This window comes from Callithrix jacchus, chromosome 4 (assembly GCF_049354715.1).
Source record: "Callithrix jacchus isolate 240 chromosome 4, calJac240_pri, whole genome shotgun sequence".
Taxonomy (NCBI): Eukaryota; Metazoa; Chordata; class Mammalia; order Primates; family Cebidae; genus Callithrix; species Callithrix jacchus.
This window is the reverse complement of record NC_133505.1, coordinates 9,633,150-9,647,986: the sequence shown is the minus strand read 5'-3', so window position 1 is coordinate 9,647,986 and position 14,837 is coordinate 9,633,150. Positions and strand designations below refer to the sequence as shown.

Genomic DNA, 14,837 nt, shown 5'->3' with positions numbered 1-14,837 from the left:
TATACTTCATTTGTTTCCTAGAATTGAGGTACTTATGATAAAAAGCCATCAAAGTAAAATCAAAACTACATTAAGTCACAGAAAACAATTTCTGAATATTCCTTACCCACCTGCCAATGCAAGCCGGTAGCTCAGCCCCTTCTGATATGCCTCAGTTCTTGAGGCACCTCCTAAGTTTCATACTGATATGCTACCTATGTTATTTTATCTAGAATTATTTCCTTCCTTCCTTTTTTTTTTTTCCATTCTGAAAATACTTTCCCCAGTGTTTTATGTCAAGTCTCCTAACAAAGGAAGTTTTGGTATCCATCATTTTTCTTCTGATTGAAGTATAAGGCAAGAACTCTTTTGCCAATAAGTGGGTGTATGGGAAGAAAAGAAAAATTATAAGCTAATGAAATTTTGATGGGCAAATGATCTGTTCAAAGCTGATTCCAAGGCTCACAGAGCTCACATTTCATTAACACAGGAAGTGTTTTCAGTCATCTTACTGATATATCTTTGCTGTCCAGGGGAAGGGAGTGTTAAATTACTTTAGAGTTTGGTGGTCAGAAGCACTGCTCAGAGGTGGAGAGAGGAGGCTGGAATTTCCGCTGAGCTGTAGGCGAGATGACTTTTCAGTGGGTGTCAGAAGATAGCAACAAGGCCAAATGATTTGAAGGACTGCCACTGGAAATGTGACTTCAGAGACAGCTCTGAAATAGGGAAACTGATCTACAGGAAAACTATGAGTATGTACAAATGATTCTGTTTAAAAGGTCCTAGTGATTATCAGGCCCAACTGCTTAACTAAGGAGATGCAGAAGATTCTGTGGAGCTAGGCAGGGGTCTGCGTCATTGGGGAGGTGTGATAGCTGTGTCCCTGAGGACACTGAAGGAAGTAAAGAACTTCCCTAGAACAGGGTACCAGTCAAGGATTCATTCACAAGTAAAGACAGAAGCACAGTCTCCTAGCAGTTGGAATAACATCAGAGTAGAAACAGAAGCAAGACGGGTGGTATTGAGGACAGGCAGACCACCCGCATGACAGAATTTCAAGATGTGGTCTTGGGCTAACCTGTGATGGACAAGAAATTAATTCTCTAATCGCCAGCTGGGAAAATGTTCAGTATCTGTTCTAAAAACATTGATTACCTCTGTAAATTTAGAAATGTTGTAACCTTTAGATGGAAGAGAGAAATTCTTAAGAATTACCAACTTAGGCTGAGACCCCTCTTGTTCACTCTTGCTGAGGGGCAAATTGGTGCAGTATTTGTGGGGAGGAGGCAGTTTGACGTGATCTGTCAGAGTAATAAATGCGTGTACTCTCTGATCCTGTAACCGGACTTCCGTAATTTATTATTTTTAAATACACTCAGGCTGGCAGAGATGTTCGTACAAAGATTATGAGTATATTTTTAAAGATTGAAGTGAATTACGGAAAACTTGGCATTTGCAAAGTTTTTGGATCTCAAAAACTTTGAAAAACTCCCTCTAGGGAATCGCTGATCTGTATGTACAACCAAGGAGGTTTGACCAGGACAAATTGTGTAGTGGAAAAAGGAAATTTCAGAAAATGGATAGTCCCATAACTATAGATTTCACATCTGCGGATTCAACAAACGGGGCATCAAAAATATTCAGAAAAATAAAAATTAACAGCCAGGCATAGTGTCTTGCACCCATAATCCCAGCTGGAAATCTGAGGCAAAAGGATCCCTTGAGCCCAGGAGCTCAAGGCTGCAGTGAGCGATGATTGTGCCACTGTACTGCAGCCTGGGCGACAGGGTAAGATCCTGCCTATAAATAATAACAATAATACAATAACTTAAAATAATATACATAAAAATACAGTGTAACAGCTATTTACATTTCATTGGCAATCTAGAGATGACTTAAAGCCTATGGGAGGATGTGTGTAGGTTATATGCAAATTCTGCACTATTTGACGTAAGAGACTTGCGTATCAGTGTATTTTGGTGTCTGGGGGGAGTGCTGAGGGACAACTGTATATAGAATGACCTCTTCTCTTTGAAAGTAGTGGTACTCAATTGTGTGTGTGTGTGCATGTGTGTGCATAAACGATTTGGAACCATACACAAATTGCTAGCGGTGGTTATGGGGCAGGGATCACAGTGGATGAGGAAGAAAGCCACTTATATATTAACTAGTTGGCTGTAATGAAAGAACCTGACAATTCTTGCTTGTCACAGACACACTAAGGAGCAGGGATGGAGAGGGACTCATGTAATGCCTGGATTCAGCTCAAGAAGAACACATCATTAGAAGTGAAAGATCTCTCTCTCTCTCTCTCTGTCTCTCTCTCTCCTTTTTTTCTTTCCTTCCTTCCTTCATTCCTTCCTTTTCTTTCTATTTTCTCTCTCTATCTTCTTCCTTTCTTTCCTTTCTCTCTCTTTCTCGCTTTCTTTCTCTCTCTCTTTCTCTCTCTCTCTCTCTCTCTCTCTCTCTCTCTCTCTTTCTCTCTCTCTCTCTCTCTCCCTCCCTCCCTCCCTCCCTGTCTCCCTCCTACCGTCAGTCACCTGGGCTGGAGTGCAGTGATCTTGGCTCACTGTAACCTCTCTCTCCCAGGTTCAAGTGATTCTCCTGCCTCAGCCTCCTGAGTAGCTGGGATTACAGGCATCCACCACCACACCCAGCTAATTTTTGTGTGTGTTTGTAGTAGAGACAAGGTTTCTCCATGTTGGCCAGGCTGGTCTTGAACTCCTGGCCTCAAGTGATCCACCAACCTCAGCCTCCCAAAGTGCTGAGATTACAAGCATGAGCCACCGCACCCACCCAAAAGAGCCTTCTCTTTCATAAGTAACCTGTGAGGCATATGTGTCATCATTACAGATATGAACCGTTATATGCCTGTCTAACTCATACACTTATTTATTCATTAACTTAGCTGCTATTTATTGAGTGCCTACTGTGTGTAAAACACCATGCAAGGTACCTAGGCTGGATAGCAGTGACAGAATAAAGGTATCCTCACAGCTGCAGGCTCAAGCAGAGAGACCCAAGCTGTGACCTGGAAGCTTGAAGGAGGTGTATCGTTTAAAGGAACGCATGTCTGTGCCCAGTTCTGAGTAACGGCAGTTGGTATTACATTGTAATTGGAAGTGCCCTTTGTATTAGATTTTTTTTCTTTTTTAGTTTTGTCTTCATTTTAGTCTTGTGTATTTTCGAGTAGAGTTTTTGATGATGATTAGCGTTTTAGGTATGAGATCTTCTAGGATACAGTCACCTGGCTGCTCTGTGACAATGACCCACATAACCGTAAGTGACTTTGGTTTCTAATTGCATCACTGTGTCCCCTCAGTCTCCACAAAGGAAGAACCTCTAAAAACAACTTTATATATGGAGATAGAGATATATACACACATGTATATTTTTTGTCTGCTGTCAACTCAATTGTTTGTGTGTTTTTTGTTTTTTTTCACAGAAAAAGCAAAGGACAAAAGATCTTTCTCGGGTGTTTCATTCTTACAGTCCGTATCATCACAAGGTAAGAGAAGAATATTAATAGCATATCAGGTATTAAAGTCTTTGCAAATGTGTAGTACAATTTTCACCAACATATGGTGATTCTAAAATACACTCACCAGTTACATTTATATTTCAGTTTTAGTTTTTTAGCCCTTTATCCCTTTTAAAGAAAACAAACATATTATATTTCTGAACTAAAATAATTATGTTTTATTCACATGGAAATCTAGTTACATATTGGCGCTGAAATCTCAAAGTCAGTGAAAAGACGCATTTTGGGGTGTATTTTGTTTGGTTGGTCTTTGTGTTTTCTTTCCTGACACTGTACTGGAGGAGCTTCACTTTCGGATTGGTAAAGATAATTGAACTGCTGACTGCGAAACTCGATTCTTCATTGCTCCTGATAGGAAGTTATCTTTCTAAATAAAAGTCCTGACAAAAATTAGTACATAGCATTAGATCGTCTACTGCCTGGAGCTTTGCTACGCAGAAAATTACCAAATAACGTAATGACCCCCGTGTGCCCATCCCACAGTTTCATAGACTCATCGTCAGTCTTGTTTCATTTACACCCTATGTTCTCCATCCCTCATAGCTGAAAAATTCCTAGACCTCTTTTCACTTGTAAGTATTTTGCAATATATTTGTAAAAGATAAGGACTCTTTTAAAAAGAAAAAAATATAGTCATTTTTAAGAAAATGCTTAGCACCACATCTTCATGGGGAAATAGATTACAAGGTTTCTGAGACTTGGGCAAAACTTCTAAACCATGTAAGATTCCAATAAATCTGTTCATTCGAGGTGATTTCAGAAGCAAACAAAAAATTTGCACAGTCGAAATGCTAATATAAACTTAAATCTTTATCTATGAATTTACAGGGAGACATGTGGTGGGGATTTTTTAACTAGCCAAAATAAGTAGTGTGAAAACTACTTTCCTCAGTTGCAAATACAGAGATATCTGGATTCGGGAGGGAAAAATTGTGCCAATTCATAGAAGTTGAAAGAATCTGAAACACGAGTTTCTAGTGTTTCTATAGTGACCGATTGACTTAAGCACCAAAAACTTGTAAAAGAGATGTTTATGCTTCATGTGACCATGGTGATATGTAATACTAAAAATTATATCATTCCAACATAAATTTTTCAAGCTAAATCAATCACATTGCAGAATGCTGCAATGTTGAAAGAGATTGAGAGAGCCAATAGTATCCGACAGTGCAGACAGAAGGAAGGAGCAGGCTGATCAGTAATACAACAGCAAAAGGAATGAGATCGGCCACATTTCTGAAGGTAACGTTGCATTTTTTTAGACGAAGCCATTTAATGAACCTAAGTGCGGCAGTGGCCGAGTTAATGATTAACAGCAACAACTTTTTTAAAAAGGCGATGGCAAATCAGAGGTTTTCCCTGGCTTGTCTAAGTTTTGCCCACTTCTAACATTTTTTAATTCACAGTTAAGGGAAATTCCATTCTTCTTTTATTAGAACTCTTAATGGAACCTGGCCATTTGCAGCTTCTGCTGGCTTCCTCTTCATATCCTTTGTGGCATACTATCAAAGTCACCTCAGATTATTCTGGCTCCCCTTCATTCCTCTACAAATTAGTCATCAGGCAGTGAGGGATTGACTCTAAATGCTAGATGGAGTTCCTTTTGATCTTTGCTTTAAGAGTGGTAATAAATTATTGTAAATAGCTAGACTGCTTGATGAGTACCTTTTGAAGCTCCTAAGTTTTGGCCTGTTGGCGTTCTGTTTTATTCTAGATGTACAGTAGTAAAGGAAAATGGAAACGTTTTATTCCAAGCAGCTCCCAGCCCCCTTAGTAGCCTCTACCTACTTTACTTTTCTAAGTTCCATCCAGGCAAATCTGACCATGTTACTTTTAACCTTGTCTCTGGTTGATTGGACTATCCACAAAGACTAGAACCATATGGATAAAGGAACATACACCATTTTCTCAATCTGAGAATGTCGCTGTTTTTCCCCCCATAAGTGAATAGAGGGCTGCGATGAAAGTTATTTTGTCATTTTAATTACCCACTTATATTCAAACAAATCGGTATCCTAGACAGATAGATTTTAGTGTAAAATATTTTACAAGACGTGGTTAAAGTTGATTTAGACATCTCATGCTCAGTGAGATTTCTGGAGTGATCTTTATGAAAATGTATACATAGATTGTCAGTGAAAGCGTTTATGAAATACATCAGTTGTCTCGGATTTGCTTTAATGCAGGCTGATGCATTGGCTTATGACAGTAATCCCAGCACTCTGGGAGTCTGAAGCAGGAGGATAGCTTGAGACTAGAGGTTTGAGACCAGCTTGAGCAACATTGTGAAACTCTGTGTCTATTTAAAAAAATTAAAAACTAGCCAGGCATGGTGTTGCGCACCTGTAGTCCTAGCTACGGGACGCAGGTTTAGGCAGGAGGATCACTTGAGCCTGGGATTTCGAGTTACAGTGAGCTTTACTCCAGCCTGGGCAACAGAGCAAGACTCCATCTCTAAAAGAACAATTTTTTAAAAAATAATTTCAAAGAGGAGAGTGGAAAGGGTACAATAAAATAAGATTGGCCATGTGTTGGTGATTATCAAAACCAAATGATATTTGGAGGGGTCATTATTTTATTCTTCATTTTTCTATATGATTGAAATTTTCTATAATAAAAAGATGCAAAAAGTAAAATAAACTATGGTCTGCTCTTGGGAGTGAATGCTGTGATGATTTGCCTCTCCAGCTATATTCATTTTAATGTTCATTTTCCCCTTGACGCAAGTTTATGCCAAAAAGAAGTAGTCAGCATTTTAGTGGGTTCATCATGCTGAGTAAACTCAGAAATGCAACTCCTGTTCTAAAGTTGGCATAATTTCCTGGGGTTTCATCCCAAATTATAGTGGGTCACTGAAATGATAGCCTTGACTACCAGAAACTGGTAAAACAGTTGTAGTTACAAAGGTGGTGACCGCGTGCGTTTTGTTATCAGTGAGTCCGTTGTATCTGCTGTTCTTTCCTGCCCCCAACCAAGATTGCTCCTGCCTGACCCCAGACGCAGGAAAGCCACCAGGTTAAACAAACGTGTTGTTTGAGTGAGCCCAGGTGCACTTCTTAGTCATACCCCAAAGCCATTGTTTAGGTTGGTCAGTTGGTTTTCTCTTAAATGCTGTTGCAAAAAGCAAATAAAGCTCAGAGCAAAATATGTACCCAGAATAAGGCTTAAAAATACTTTATTTCCTGCACTAAGAAAGGCTGCTTGAGACTGGACGAATTTCTTACTTGATAACTGTCTCTGGTTCCGTGTCCATTTCTTAAATTGTTTTCAGGAATTCTTATAACAAATGAAGACTCATACAAAAGGGCTTGACAAAAGTTAATTCCCATTTATCTGTCCTTCTAAAAGAGAACATTAGTAAAGGTAATCCAGAGTAGCAGATAATCTGGTTTTACTTTATACATTATATTATTTCCTTTGTCATTTTAATAAACGGGTAATAAACATAACTTATATTCTAGTTTCTGAAAACACACCACATACTACGTACTAAGGAAGGTTAGAAGCCCAGAGAGCTTTCGGGTCACAAAAAGTCAACCTGGAGTTGATTTTTTTTCTTTTGATAAATCACAGGTAAGTTAGAGTAGGCTAGAATTCGAACACTTTTATTAAAACCATGCAAATTAGCATGTGCTGTGTGTTTTTAGCCGGAAGAAGACATTTCTCTGCACATAAAAAATGTCTCTTTCTCTCTTTTTTGTTAGATTTGATTAGAATTATGTGTGGGGGGGAAATCTAAGTTTATTAGCTAAACACACATGTTTATAATCTGCTAATATGAAAGTTATTCTAAAAAATTGAAATGCTTGGAAGGAAAAAGTTCTGTTTACTTCTACAGTGGCTTTTTTTAACATCTGCAAAGTTAGGTTTCTAAACACAGTTAATCTGCATGAATTAATGTGCGCTCCACCAAAAAAGTGAGTCTTTAACACGTAGTCACTATTATTCTGTATTTCGTGAAGTGAGCTCTTTGTTCTCTTCTAGTGACTTGTTATAGTAATAATTTTTCTACATATGTAGACATGTTAGTGGACACACTCGAGAAGAAGCATGGTGAGATATCTAGCTGCTGTGTTGGTGATGTGGGCTTTTCTTGCTATAACTGCTGTTATTAATTACTTTTCTACATGTGTATGCATGCATCAGCTGAACTAGAAGCAAATTCATATATGTCCTTGAACACCTACGTATTTATGCACTTGGTAAGTTAGGCTGTGAGTAGAAGGAAAACTAACATTCGTGCTTTACTCAATCAGAGCATTTTGTGCGGCAATCTCAGCTTTTTAAAACAGCTCAGAGCCTCTAAAAAAGCCTATGTAGGCCCAGATTGTTTAAATTATTAATTCTCTTCACCCACCTCATTACTTCTTCAGTCCCTCATCCACAAACAGTTCAATCTCTTTTTAAAAACAAATCAGTTTAAACTGATGCCTGGTTTCCCAAAACACGGTCAACACTAATAGAAGGTAATAAGTAGGTAGTTATTGCTGAAAGCAGTCAGAGCTCTAGTGAGAAGCGACAGTGTCCTAAATGAGAGCAAGGACAGGCCACTAAAACTCTTCAGTCATTAGCAGAGGAGCTCCAAAAGTGCAGCTGCCCAAGACCACTTAATTCAGACCCAAATACCCGGCTATCCCTATACATTTCAGTACGCCTGGGGTAAAATAACAGATCAACTTACATTCAGAAACAGATGTTTTGTTAAAAAACAGAATTTTTAGAAACATTGGTATTTTAGGAATAACTTCATATCTTGAAAAGTCTCTTAGGAACAGCTGCTTCTTAATAAGGCAGGATAAATGAAGTATTACTACAGACAGTGACTGAATTAAAGAAGTAATAGGCCAAACATGGTGGCTCAGCCTATAATCTCAGCACTTTGGGAGGCCGAGGCGGTAGGATCACTTGAGGCCAGGAGTTTGAGACCAGCCTGAACACATAGCAAGACTCCATCTCCACAAAAAATGTTGTTTTAGCTTTTGTGTTTTTTTTGAGATGGAGTTTCGCTCTTGTCGCCCAGGCTGGAGTGCAGTGGCACAGTCTCCAACCTCTGCCCCCTGCCTCAGCCTCCCAAGTAGCTGGGATTATTGGCATGTGGCACCATACCTGGCTAACTTTTTGTGTTTTTAGTAGAAACAGGGTTTCACCATGTTGGCCAGGTGGGTCCCAAGCTGCTGACCTCAGGTGATCCACCCACCTTGGCCTCCCAAAGTGCTGAGATTACAGGCATGAGCCACCATGCCCAGCCAAAAAGTGTCTTGAAAAGAAAATTAGCCAGGTGTGATGATGTGTGCCTGTAATCCCAGGTACTTGGGAGGCTGAGTGAGGCAGGAAGATCTCTTAGGCCCAGACAGTCCAGGCTGCAGTGAGCCATGAGCCATGATTGCACCACTGCACTCCAGCCAGGACAACAGAGCAAGACTATATAAATATATATGAAAGGCAGTGAAAGAGTGGTTGCATAAGTGTTGATAGTTGGATAAGGGACAAAAATAGTTTGAGATAAAAGATGAGGAAAGTAGAATCATTATCACCCCAAATTATTTAAATAATTAGATGCAATAAAATATTAGTCTTTGAGATTTTTACAATATTTTTATCTTAAAGAAAGACTAAGCCAGGTATGGTGGCTCATCTCCATAATCCCAGTACTTTGGGAATGCTGTGAGGGGAAGTTCATTTGAGACCAGCCTGGACAGCATAAGGAGACCCCTGTCTCTACAGAAAATTTAAAAATTAGCCAGGTGTGGTGGCCCGTGCCTGTGTTTCCAGCTACTCGGGAGGCTGAAGCAAGAGGATTGGATGGCTTGAGCCCAGGAGTTCGAGGCTGCCGTGAGTCACTGTTTCACTGCTGTGCTCCAGCCTGTTTGACAGAGCAAGACATTGTCTCAAAAAAAGAAGAAAAGATAAAAGAAAGACTGCTCTAGTTATAACTTGAGTGAGATAATTTTAAGTAGTGTATCAGTACAATGAATTTTTAATTGTAGTATTAAATATGCAAAAAATTGATGAATATATCAATAATCCACACTTCCTATGACTACCTTAAGAAGTGTTGTTAATTCATATCTGCTGGTATACAGGGAATTCATAGCTACTAGTGTAGAGTAAAATATTATGTAATAAAAGTGTAAAGTATTTCCTGCGGCTTTGGGCAGAGGCAAATCGCAAAAATCTATGTCAAGAGCCTTGGGTTGTACTATCATCCCTTCCTCCCTCAAAGACTAGGAGCCTCTGTGACATCAGTTTCTTAAATACGTAAAAGGAGTAGCTTCATTTCAGATATTACTTATTGACTTACGTTTCTCTGTTAATCAGATTCGTGTAGTGATTTAAGATTACAAAGTCTCTTCACCCAGCTCTTTATGTCTGAAGAGTAATGGCCACTTGCCTCAATCCTGAGAGCCTTGGTATTGTCAAGCCTTCATTATCTCCTGCGCTTTGAATAACATAATGTAGCAACAGAGCGCTTGGAGTTGTTCTTCCAGAGAGAGAGATGTGGGCTTGGATTATTGCCTGCTGGCCCTGTTGAGCTTTGAGCTATCTGCTGTCTGGAAATAGCAAATTCAGTTTTTAATGGATCCGGCACTCTATGATAGCCAGGTTTTCATGGCACATGCAGATAAAGAAACAAGTTATTGATTTGGCATGTTTATGCCACGCTTAAAACAGTTCTGTGCAGCAGATTGTCCAAAGCCATTTGTGCACTTAACTCTATTTCTCATCTTTGGCAAAAATAAAAAAGTATTTAAAAAGTAATTTTAGGGATATTGTTAAATATCAAGAACAATTGCATAAATGTCTAGTTGATGAGATTCCTTATTGTTCTATTGATACGGGTCCTTATACTAAAACCCATGCTCAGGGTATGGCCTTGAAACACAGGGGAGTGAGTACTTAAGTAAATGTTAAATCTGTTTCATCATCCTCACTCTAAAGCCAAATGAATGACCCAGCCTTGAAATAAAGGACATACTGAAGATGAAGAGCTCTTCTGGTGTAAAATCTGTGCCTCTGTTTATTGAAGTATCTCAGCGTGACCATAGAATTGTTATGAAAGATGCAAACTTCGCTCAGCTGTTCCCTGCTTCTGCAGAGGGGAGCTCTAGCCACTCCTTGCATCCTCATCGATGCCAATCCAATCCAAAAGCATTTTCCTCATTTTTAACCCTCATCAGCTTCTGATTTGAGTACCAGATTATTTTTAAAAATTATACCTATATATTTTTTAGCCTCCTTTCAATATCATACCTGTATATTTTCCCCCCTTTGGCTTTTTAACATGGCATTATTCTAAAAATTAAGCATTATTTTTTATATTTGTTTATTTTCTTACTGTAACTGCAGAGGTGGGTAGAATTGAAGTATTTACACATGGCAGAAATTTGATACTCTTAAGACGATATATCCAGGGACCCATAGATGCCAGCATTTTGCTCAGCCGGTTACCCCAAGGATTGACAAGGAGATTGAAATCTGAGTAGACTTTTATTATGATGATTAATATAGTAATAAAGCAACCGTTTAAAGCACACCACGTAACCAGCACTATTCTCAAAGCTTTATATATGCACATAACTCATTTATCTTTATACCAACACTGTAAGGTGAGTATGCTAGTAAATTACAGATCAGTCCAGCTCTGCAGTCCATGCTCATGGCCTCTGAGCTACAAGGAACTGAAAATCTAGTGTCAAATGCTCGAATGAACAATGGACTGACAACCATTATTTAAACCCAAGGTCAAAGTCAGCCTTCTTCCACTCCTTTTCTTTCTCTAACCCCAAATCTAAACCTAAGTAGGTAAACTATCTAGAAATAAAGGTCTGGGTGGGCGTGATGGTACAAGCCTGTAGTCCCTGCTACGAAGTAGCCTGAGGCCAGAGGATCTCGAGCCCAGGAGTTCGAGGTTGTAATGCTCAATGATGCCTGCGAAGAGCCAGTGCAGTCCAGCCTGGGAAACATAGAAGATCCTATCTCTAAAAAAAGAAAAGAAAAGAAAAACATAAATAGAGGTGTGAGAAGGAATAAGGAGAGACAAGATAAGATAGAACTAGACCGGAGGAAAGCGCTGAGGACTCCACTGAATGATTGCCCAGCAAAGTAGACAGCAAAGCAGTCAAGTGGACCCTAAAAGCCGCCACCCTTACCTCCACGCTTGCCCAGCCTGGTCAATTCAGCATCAGCGTGGGGCAAAGGATACATGATTTAAGCCGGGCCTTAGGGCTCATACCGCACAGAGCTGGCAGGTGACTGGTAGACCCTTTGGGCACTGGGTTTCAAATAGAATCCTGTCCAACTTGCCTTTCTCCCTGACACCCCTCCCATGAGAGGTGGAATTGAGGCAGGTGGCAGCACAGTGGTCCCAATCAAAGGCTTGGAGTTTTTTAGGGCCAACACCACCGGGGATATCCAAACCAGAGAAATAGGCTCAGCCAGAGGCTAAAGCATAAAACATAGAAAAACTGAAAAGAAAATCAGCTAAAGTGATGCTACACGGAGATGGGAAAATGGCCGCAGGGCAGGTGAGAAAGAGATAGGATGCCGTCCTGTTCAGTTGATCCGACACTAACCCGCACTTGCGGCTTTCTTTTATGGACAAGTGGGGTCACGGTGCAGAGATTGGAAAGTTTCCCAGGTCATTGTTTAAGAATACCCTACTTAGTAGCATATCATCTCCCCTGTACCTCCCCATCCAAGAATTCCCAGCATATCAGTAATAGGGAAAAGGCGAAGTTCATGATAAAATCCTTTGCTAACATTCAGTATAAAAGTATTAATAAATTAACAGGTCTACAAAGATATGGCAGTTACTGTATTTTCAAATTATTTACCAACCCTAAAAGTATCTGTGTTTCAACTGTCAGTGGTTATATATTTCCTCTATGCAATCCACTAACATAAGAAAGGAACTAGCAAAGGGACGAAGAGGAACGGCAGTCACCATGCCAAGAGCCAGAGTGCTTCCCATCCCTCCCAGGGCCGCTCACCTCCTGTGCTGCCACCGCTTGTCCTGAGTGTGTCCTTCGCCATCAGTCTTTAAGATGTTTCCCCATTCTCTTTCTCTCTTGACAGTGTCAGGGTCTTGATACATGCCCTGCCCCGTCAACACTTTCTGTTTTTTAACTCCTGTATCTCCCCACCAGTGTGTGTTTACCAACCTTTCTCATCCCCATCCAGAGGACAAACTTGGCTAGCACATTGTTTACTTGATATATAAGGCCTGTTACATGCCAGAATTAGCAAATAAAGGACACTCCCTTAAATTCAAATTTCAGATAAATTATTTTTTTTTAGACTGTGCCAGATAGGTTGGGCATGGTGGCACACGCCTGTAATCCCAGCACTTTGGGAGGCCAGGGCAGGTGGATCACAAGGGCAAGAGATCAAAACCATCCTGGCCAACGTGGTGAATCCCCGTCTCTACTAAAAATGCAAAAATTAGCTGGATGTAGTGGTGTGCGCCTTTAGTCCTAACTACTCAGGAGGCTGAGGCAGGAGAATCACTTGAATCCAGGAGGCAGAGGTTGCAATGAGCTGAGATCGCGCCACTGCACTCTAACCTGGCGACAGAGCAAGACTCCCTTTCAAGAAAAAGAAATGTTCCCTGTAATATGTGAGACATATTTACACTAAAAATTTATTCATTGCAGCGTGCAGTTGACTCACCCCTGTAATCCCAGCACTTTGGGAGACCAAGGTGGGTGGATCTGTTGAACCCAGGAATTGAAGACCAGCTTAGCCAACATGACAAAATTCCATCTCTCCCCCAAAAACACAAAACAAAACAAAAATCAGCTGGGTGTGGTGGTATGCCCTGGTAGCTACTTGGGAGGCTGGGGTGGGAGGATTGCTTAACCCTGGGAGCTGCTGGTGGTAGTGAGCTGTGATTGCATCACTGCACTGCAGCCTGGCAACAGAGAGAGACCCCTGTCTCAAAAAACTGTATTCATTATTTATCTGAAATTTATATTTAGCTATGTGCTCTGTTTTAGCTGAAAATCCTAGTTGCATGAGCATTATATGTCACACTTGGGCAAACAGGCTGGAAACACAAACAGCACCCACCATGGAATGAAATACAGAATGACTGTAAGACTTCCCCTTGGTCTACCTCAGAGGACCTGAGGAAGTTCTTTGCTGTTCCTGACCCTATCCTTGTGTATATCACACCTGGCCTCACCATCAAAGGCTAACACGTGTCAGATACAGGTTTTTAAGCTTTTATTGGTTCATTTAGGAAGAAAATGCAACTTTTTCCTTTGACTCTGGTTCTCTCAGATCTGTTGACAAAGTTTTAACCTGGGGAACCTGTTTGGAAAATTGCTCAGAAGGCGCAAAGAAAGATTAAGCTATGAAGTGTCTATACTGTGTTTTCCAGGAAGAATTTCCCAATCTCCCCTACCCCCCAGAAGGTGCACTTTGTTTCTCCATGATACAGTTTATAGTAAAATATAATTAATGACTTCTTTGTAGCTGAAGTTATTTATATTGAGACGGACTGAGAAACAGTAATGCTGTTGATGTTTCCAACCAGGAATATAGGCATCCGCTAGAGAAGTGAGGAAGCTCTTACTGATTTTTTCCCCTTTTGTTCCACTGCTCGCATTTGAAGACCTTCAAGAGTCCTGTGATTAGTAGTTTGTGCTGATGCTGTTTGCGGAATGGGCTCCCCAGGCCTGCCTTTGTCTTCCTCAGCAGCATTTTTAATAGCAGCTAAAAGGCCACTCTCAAATGATTACCAACCTTCAACACAGATTCAGGGTTGCACAAAACCACTACCAGATTTCTGTTTACAAAGAACAGTGAGATGAAAGCATTTCCACGGGCCAATAATTTATTTTCTCTGGGGTTTTCATGTAAGATTAAGACATGATTACAGTTAGCATTTATTGCACTTTTTAAATGTATACATTAACACTCTTGAATTGGGAAACCAGAGAATTTTAGCATCTGGAAAGAAAGTAAGTCAGCCAGCTTCTTCTAATGATTGTTAATATTTTCCATTAGTCAACACTCTGCCTTTGGGTGCCTTTAAGAATTCCAGAGACATTTTAAATGCACATGTGTCAAATAAAAATAAAGGAATTTTAAAGACTCAACTTTGTTTGAATTTAGCTATCATTATGAGGTAGACACATGGGTAGGAAAGGAGACTATTCCACTTTTAATTACTTTAAAGTATAATAACAATCCAGCTAGGATGCTTAAAACAGAAATCTCTAATTCAGTTTAGGCTTTGCAAGGTGGCAGCGGGGGCGTCTTTTTAAAGCTGCTTGTTTATGTTTATTATTTATTTTTTATTTCTTACAGACAC

At 40.1% G+C, this 14,837-nt stretch overlaps 1 protein-coding gene across 13 annotated transcripts in view; it reads left to right on the top strand.

The window, feature by feature from the left end:
• The window catches only part of CDKAL1 (CDKAL1 threonylcarbamoyladenosine tRNA methylthiotransferase), a 736,106-nt gene that overhangs the window by 605,325 nt on the left and 115,944 nt on the right, over positions 1–14,837 (top strand). For all 13 annotated transcript variants that reach the window (XM_078368217.1, XM_078368209.1, XM_078368220.1 and 10 more), the window contains one exon: positions 3,425–3,487. In XM_078368217.1, coding sequence (XP_078224343.1) covers positions 3,425–3,487 — 63 coding nt within the window. The remainder of the gene's footprint in view (positions 1–3,424; positions 3,488–14,837) is intronic.